The sequence below is a fragment of the Mustelus asterias genome, chromosome 17 (genome assembly GCF_964213995.1).
Source record: "Mustelus asterias chromosome 17, sMusAst1.hap1.1, whole genome shotgun sequence".
In the NCBI taxonomy this organism is placed as follows: domain Eukaryota; kingdom Metazoa; phylum Chordata; class Chondrichthyes; order Carcharhiniformes; family Triakidae; genus Mustelus; species Mustelus asterias.
In genome coordinates, this window is record NC_135817.1 from 12263022 (window position 1) to 12270806 (window position 7785).

General features: G+C 41.2%; 1 protein-coding gene across 6 annotated transcripts in view; it reads left to right on the forward strand.

The window, feature by feature from the left end:
* mcf2la (mcf.2 cell line derived transforming sequence-like a) overlaps positions 1–1986 on the forward strand; it is a 170556-nt gene extending 168570 nt beyond the window's left edge. For all 6 annotated transcript variants that reach the window (XM_078232301.1, XM_078232300.1, XM_078232302.1 and 3 more), the window contains one exon: positions 335–1986. In XM_078232301.1, the coding sequence (XP_078088427.1) occupies positions 335–429 (95 nt within the window). In that variant the 3' untranslated portion in view covers positions 430–1986. The remainder of the gene's footprint in view (positions 1–334) is intronic.
* Positions 1987–7785: the final 5799 nt, after the last annotated feature.

The window sequence follows — 7785 nt, forward strand, 5'->3', positions numbered from 1 at the left end:
TAATGTAGTGACCCATCCTTCCTAATATCATTAACTGCTGTCTGGCCTACGATTCTGGCATCAGTATATAACCAGAATGAAAACTCGGATAGGACTCTGAATGGGTGGAGGTGTGAGATAATGAATTACGTTATATTTTTTCAATGAGTTACTGTTCTTTCTGCCCATTAATTGGGGGTGAACAATTGGAAAATCTCTCTGAAGTTCAATGCTGGTGAGGTTGTTCCTTTCCCAGTCTCAATGTAAGAAAGACGTTGTTTCCTGTCCGTTGATATTTAAAGGGTTTGGCATGTAGAATGTCATTCTTTTTTTTTCCCTCCTTTTTCCAATCCAGAGTCGGCCAGTGCTTCAAGTACCCTGAGTTCCTCATCAAGTTGTACTGAACATTGCACTGCCAACAACACCAGCATCGTAGATATTAAGGGCTAATGAATGACTCTCTTTGATGTGTGGCATTTTTCCTGGAAATTCTGCCTCCTGAACTAAGCAGCCTTGAAGTGGAGGGTCACATGATAGCATCTTCGTCCTGCCTCATCTTCATCCTCGCGTGGACCTTGGTTGGTGCAACGGTGACTTTAACTTTTAATGCAAAGCATTCCTTGGAGTGGAGGTTACTGCTAATTTCTGTTGAACTGTGACTGTGAGACCTTGAGGTCGGGGGGGGGGGAACACACAGGGCTCACAGATCTGTCCATTGACACCCCTTCATTCCTGCCGAGGGCACTGTGTGGATTTAATCACAATGCTGCCATGATCATTTCCTGATGGACAAGCAATGAAATAATTACGAAATGGGCCCATGCCAAAGCTTTGGAGATTGGAGTGGAATATTATTGTAGTGCAATTTCAAATGAGGAGAATTCTGACCAATGTGAAACCAGTTGGGGAGGGAAACAAACATTGACATCATACATTGAAGCAGCAGCAGTGATAACAGCACAAAAGTACCAAAGTGAAGGTACTTTATCAAGAGCTTTAGACAGCACATTTCGGAGCAACTGGCAGGGATATTGAGCTGCACTTTATGAAGATATAACTCGGTGTTTGACTGTGCTTTTGAAATGCTTCTTAATGCATGTGGTCATCACATGCACTTGTTCCTTGGACTTAATGTACAATCAACAGTTTATTTCTAGTACTTTTCTTCCCAGTTACCACTGTGAGAGAATCTGACCTTTACGTCCCAGAGTAATGTTTTCAACTTTGAATATGTAACTTGCAGGTGAAATACTTCCCAAGGTACGTGATTATTCCATAGCTTCTTTGTTAGTAATTGGTTTTTCACTGCCTTGTTCTTTCCTGGACCTGTTGGGATACCCTGCATGTGTCCACCGCTGCTGTGTAACTTTACCGAGAAGCCATTCCACTAGCTCCTTACTTACTGTGCTGGGAAGAATGTTGCAAATGTCAATTGATTTGCAAAGTATTGACCTGTTTGTATAAAGGACGTTAAGTTTGGAGTTTGTATTTTACAGATGCATAGTTCCTCATGGTGTCCATGAACCCAGGTGTCTGGATAAATTTTGAGGGGCACATCATATGTGCTTAGTTGTTGAGCTGTTGTAACGTTTTCCAGAAGCTCTGGATTGCTTGGGTCTCCATCAATTGCAGAGGGAGGAGATTCGCCAGCTTCCCCTCTCCAGTGAACGCAAACAGCTGCTTGGTGTTACTTTCACCACCAGTTAAATCCATTTCAGTTGAGCATTGATGGTCTCCATGGTGGCTGATATCGCGGCTGTCTCTACTGCCTTGTTGGATTTTACTGGGACTGAAGTTTTAATGCAACTAATCAAAGTGTTTACTCCTGGTACCTCTTAAAATATTACTTTAGATGATGCACTGTAGCACATTTCATGGCACTTTATAAAGCACTTTCTGCTCATTTTTATTGGCAGTGTCCATGAACTTTAGAAGCTGTCCTAGATGTGTCTTTCTGTATTGTACATAAGGAAGCATGAACACAATAAAGGGAGCAATACCTGATTCCGTTTGTTGTCATGGTTGTCAATTCTTGCTTTCTGCATTAGGTGTGATTTACAATGCAAGACATTCTATAAATAGGGAGAACTCAACAAGCAATCTTAATGTTCAGATTCAGGAATGTCACCTCCCACCCTTATTGGGTTTGCTTAATGAATTCTATTCCCAAATCATTGACTGATGGTGGAATTTACTGCTCCCACAGGCTCATTATCGCTGCATAGCTATTCAGATTCATGATCTGCAATAATCTAAGCAAGGCAACACCTCACTCGTACCTAAGCTTGCCAACTGTGATTAAACATATTCCTCAGACATGACTTGCCCCCATGCTCCAACTGGAAAGCAAAAAGACTCGATCCCCAATTGGATGTTATCTGACTGTCATCCTAACAGCGCCCCTGCCATTTCCAATATTTTAAGAATTTGTAAAGAGAAATGTTTAAAGAAAATGGCAAAAGCAATCTTTTTTGATATCTTCATTTCTCTCCAGGATTGCACACAGCAATGTCCTGGATACGGATCTTCAATTCCTGGAGATTCCAGGCCAACCCTGTACTCTCTCTCACTCGACAGCAAGCAATGCCAATTGGTTAACACCATCAATTATGCAACCCATTCATCAATTTGAAAGCAGCAACCTGCAAAGCATCAATTCCCTCAAGACAACAATACTTAAATTGCTCAAGAGACACAAACCAGTAAAAGAATCAGATACATACACACACTCCTGCACATAGGATCCATACAGTGCAGAAGAGGCCATTTGCCCATCGAGTCTGCACCAACTCTCCAAAAGAGCAACTTACCTAGGCCCACCCTCCTGACCTATCTCCGTAACCCTGTGTATTTACCATGGTCATTCCACCTAACCTACACATCTTTGGACTGTGGGAGGAAACTGGAACATCAGGAGGAAACCCAAGCAGTCACTCAAGGCCAGAATTGAACCCGGGTCCCTGGCACTGTAACGTAGCAGTGCTAACCACAAATTCCTAAGTACTTATGCATTCTTACACAGGCATACCTGACAGACAACCATTCCTACACATATATTCCTATACCATAGTTTTGCATGCGCACAATGCTATACATGTGTACATTCCTATATGCACATGAGTGAGAGTGTGCACAGCCTGGGAGTATAAAGCAGCAGTGAATAATATGTTGAAAACAATCTAAAGGAAAAGGGAGTGGTGCACACCAGAGGAAGATGAGCTATAAGTACTAAGTCACTAAGGATAGACCTCACTTAACCTTGATTATAAACACAAATAACAAAAACAAAATAACGGGATTGCTGGAAATCTGCAATGAAAGTAGAAAATGCTGGAAACACTCAGTAGGTCTGGCAGCATCAATGAAGGGAGAAATGGGGTTAATGTTTCTGGATTGTGATTTTCATTAGAACATGAAAATGTTAGATAGGTTTTTATCGAGTGAAATTGGTGGGAGGAGGGAGGTGGAGGTAGTGAACACCACCCCCTGGGTCCTCAGTTGTGCTTGACCTAACAAGCTATGACTAACTAGTATCTACAATCAAGTAGAATTTATTAAGTAAGATTTTACACATGCTCAACACAGAGCAGTGAAGTAAACATAAAATTCCCTCATCCCTCAAGTGCCTACGAGTCCTTGAGCATTGTCAGCACAGACAATGTATTTCGCTTCTATCGATTTTGAACCATGTCCGGAAGAGTCATACCCCGGAAACCGTAGACTCATGGAATCCTATGGTGCAGAAGGAGGCCATTCAGCCCGTCGAGTCTGCACCGACTTCAATCCCACCCAGGCCCTATCTCTATAACCCCCTACATTTACCCTAGCTAGTCCCCCTGCCACTAAGGGGCAATTTAGCATGGCCAATCCACCTAACCCGCACATCTTTGGACTGTGAGAGGAAACCGGAGCACCCGGAGGAAACTCATGCAGACACGGGGGGAATGTGCAAACTCCACACACAGTGACCCAAGCTGGGAATCGAATCCAGGTCCCCTGGTGCTGTGAGGCAGCAGTGCTAACCACTGGTAATACTGTGCCAACTAAGATTGCAATTTTTCTACTTTTATCCCCACTTCTCATTATTCCTCCTCCCTTATTTGGAAATAGTCCAAATTCACCTTTTCCATTGGGCTGCGAATCATCTTCTGCCACCTCACCTCTGTAACTAGTTATATAGTTCATCCCTTGTTCCCCTAGGCCTCCAGAGTTTACAAACAAATGATACATTCTTTTAGATAGAGATGTCACAAAATCATATCCTCTTTTCAAAAACACACAAGTGAATATTCAAATTAACATATTTTAACTGTTCCCACAAATACTCAAATCATTAAGAACAAATGTACAAATGTTAAAAACATTACCTATCATAATGTCAAAACAGAAAGATGTTCTACCCTACAAATATGTTAATCAGTTAAATCAATGCATGGATTTTGTTTAAAGCTAAAGTCATCCAAAGTTCAACCTACTTTTAACCGTTCCTTCAAAGTTGATTAAAAGAATCTTAACTGTATTGTGGACAATTAAGACTACATAACAGCTGCTCAAATTCAAGACTCTTGGCAATTTAAAGTCATGAAGTGTAGTTTCTCTCAAACAACAGCTACAAAGTATCCCAACTGCCTCAACTGACCATTGACTCAGAAACAAAAATTCAAACTAAGCAACTTAATTGAAAATGTAGTTAAAGAATAAAATCCATAGATGTTACTGGCCACCAAAATACTACAGTCCCCACCTCCAGGAAGACCATGTACTAACACCAATTCTTTCCAAGGAATTGGTGTTAGTACATTGTCTTCCTTGAGGTGGGGACTGTAAGATGTTGTTGGTCTGAATCTATCCCCTTAAAATTGGAAGTTTGGTAGGAAGTATTCCATAATTTACACTAGAACTGAAATATCATGTCAGCCTTTATATTCGCCAAGCTAGGACCAAAACTTTGTTATAAAGGCAGAGTTCTAGTGAGACCAGTTGGTTTTCAGTGTGACAGGCAATCTGGAGAGTTGATGAGTGATCCGTAGACGTGGCATCTATCACTTGGGTTTCAGAGTATGGAGTCTGACTGCCCACTTTAGTCAATTATTGGAAATAGTCAATTGGTCTATAATTTGTCAATAATGGAACAAGAGTTGGCCCTTTGGTTTTTGGCCAATTCCACACATTGTTTCAATTTCAAGACAATGACTTCTTCTTGCGCTGTATCTCACTCTGTAGCCTGAGTGTCGAACAATAATCTTGAATTCATTCCTTCAGTCAAGGTTAAACAAGTATCTTAACAAGTTCATGTTACTTTGTTTGTCCTGGTCTGAGAAGGGGGCATCTTACAATTCTCACTGCATTTTAAGAATTCATCTTAATAATCATGTGTATATGATAAAAGTAATAAACTTTGTGTTTCAGATTACGTTACCAGCCTTACTAATACATCTATTAATGAATTGCTTATTCTTTAATTATCTCACAATTAAGGCTGTCTATTTAACTAATCTAGCTGGTTTCCAACAATGCAAGTTCAATTTTTTTTTGTTCCTTTTTGTCAATTTAGCACAAAATGCTTCATAACGCATTAATTCAAACAACAAAATAATAGTCACACTAAAACTATTGATGTTGAAGCTACCAACAGGTCTCCACGGCAGAGTCTTTGCTTACCTCCCACATAATGGTCCCAATGCCTTGGACAATGGCAAAACTATCAAATTCAAGTCTCTTAAAAATAACTCATATACGAGGACACAAACATGAATAAGAGGACCCCATCAAATTACCAATTTATTCTACTTTCCTGACTTTTACTAAAACTTGTATCAAAACCAGAATACACTGCAGTGATTCAAGAAAGTGGCCCACCACCTTCTTGGGGCAATTAAGGATGGGCAAGAAATGCTGACCTAGCCAACGACACCCACATCTCGTAAAGTGAATTCAAGAAATGTTTATCCCAATTTATTGTGAGTTTTTCCTTTAGAGTCATGGAGGTATCTGGCACAGAAAATGTCCTTCAGCCCATCGCATCTGCATCAGTCAAAGACAAACTTTACTCCATCTCACTTTCAACCACTTTTTCTTCTTAGCATTTACACACATCAGTTATCATCCTATCTCATTCATAAGCATTGAAAAATGTCTTTACTGTTCAGTACAAAATGTATCTTTTCTTTTTAAAAATCAAACATCCTATATGATTCCAGGCCTTAACATCTTTTGTTTATTAATTTATTTTGTCGCACCTCTTGTAACAATACTAAATTCCCAATAGTCGTAACCCCAATTTTATTGTTTCCAATTTGCATAATCTAAATTGGATGAAAACAGAAATTATGTCACCTTAAGGCTCAAATCATTCCATTAAGGTAAAAAGATAGCAAAATTGATTTTTATCTTACCTTTACACATGCATATTGTAGAGGACACTTCCATTAGCTCACATTGTTTTGGCCACTCTTTCTTTCCTCTAGTTCACAATTACTTTGATCTGCAAAAATGTTAGTTTATTCCTGACCTAAAATTTCAGTTTCCATTCCATAACCCAGATAATTACTGTTGATGGAAAATATCTGTTGCAACTTCATTGACACTCCCCACCTTGCAATTATTCCACTCATGAACTTATAAAATTCCTTATCCTTTGACAGAAAGTTTTCATTCCTAAGCTATTAGCATGCAATGATGTAGAATTGAAATAACACTCAATAGCCACCCAGACTGTCTTTCCATTACCCTTGGATCCCATGGGATAAAGGGGGAGGTGGCTAGATGGGTGGAGAACTGGCTTGGTCATAGAAGACAGAGGGTGGTAGTGGAAGGGTCTTTTTCCGGCTGGAGGCCTGTGACTAGTGGTGTACCGCAGGGCTCTGTATTGGGACCTCTGCTGTTTGTGATTTATATAAATGATCTGGAAGAAGGAGTAACTGGGGTGATCAGTAAGTTTGCGGACGACACAAAACTGGCAGGACTTGCAGATAGTGAGGAACATTGTCAGAGGCTACAGAAGGATATAGATAGGCTGGAAATTTGGGCAAGGAAATGGCAGATGGAGTTCAATCCTGATAAATGCGAAGTGATGCATTTTGGTGGGAATAATGTAAGGAGGAGCTACACGATAAATGGAAGAACCATAAAGGGTGTAGCGACGCAGAGGGACCTGGGTGTGCAAGTCCACAGATCTTTGAAGGTGACGTCACAGGTGGAGAAGGTGGTGAAGAAGGCATATGGCATGCTTGCCTTTATAGGACGGGGCATAGAGTATAAAAGTTGGGGTCTGATGTTGCAGATGTATAGAACGTTGGTTCGGCCGCATTTGGAATACTGCGTCCAGTTCTGGTCGCCACACTACCAGAAGGACGTGGAGGCTTTGGAGAGAGTACAGAGGAGGTTTACCAGGATGTTGCCTGGTATGGAGGGGCTTGGTTATGAGGAGAGATTGGGGAAACTGGGGTTGTTCTCCTTGGAAAGACGGAGGATGAGGGGAGACTTAATAGAGGTGTATAAAATTATGAAAGGCATAGATAGGGTGAACGGTGGGAAGCTTTTCCCCGGGTCGGTGGTGACGTTCACGAGGGGTCATAGGTTCAAGGTGAAGGGGGGGAGGTTTAACACAGATATCAGAAGGACATATTTCACACAGAGGGTCGTGGGGGCCTGGAATGTGTTGCCGGGCAAGGTGGTGGAGGCGGACACACTGGGAACGTTTAAGACTTATCTAGACAGCTATATGAACGGAGTGGGAATGGAGGGATACAAAAGAGTGGTCTAGTTTGGACCAGGGAGCGGCGCGGGCTAATTGTTCCTTGTTTC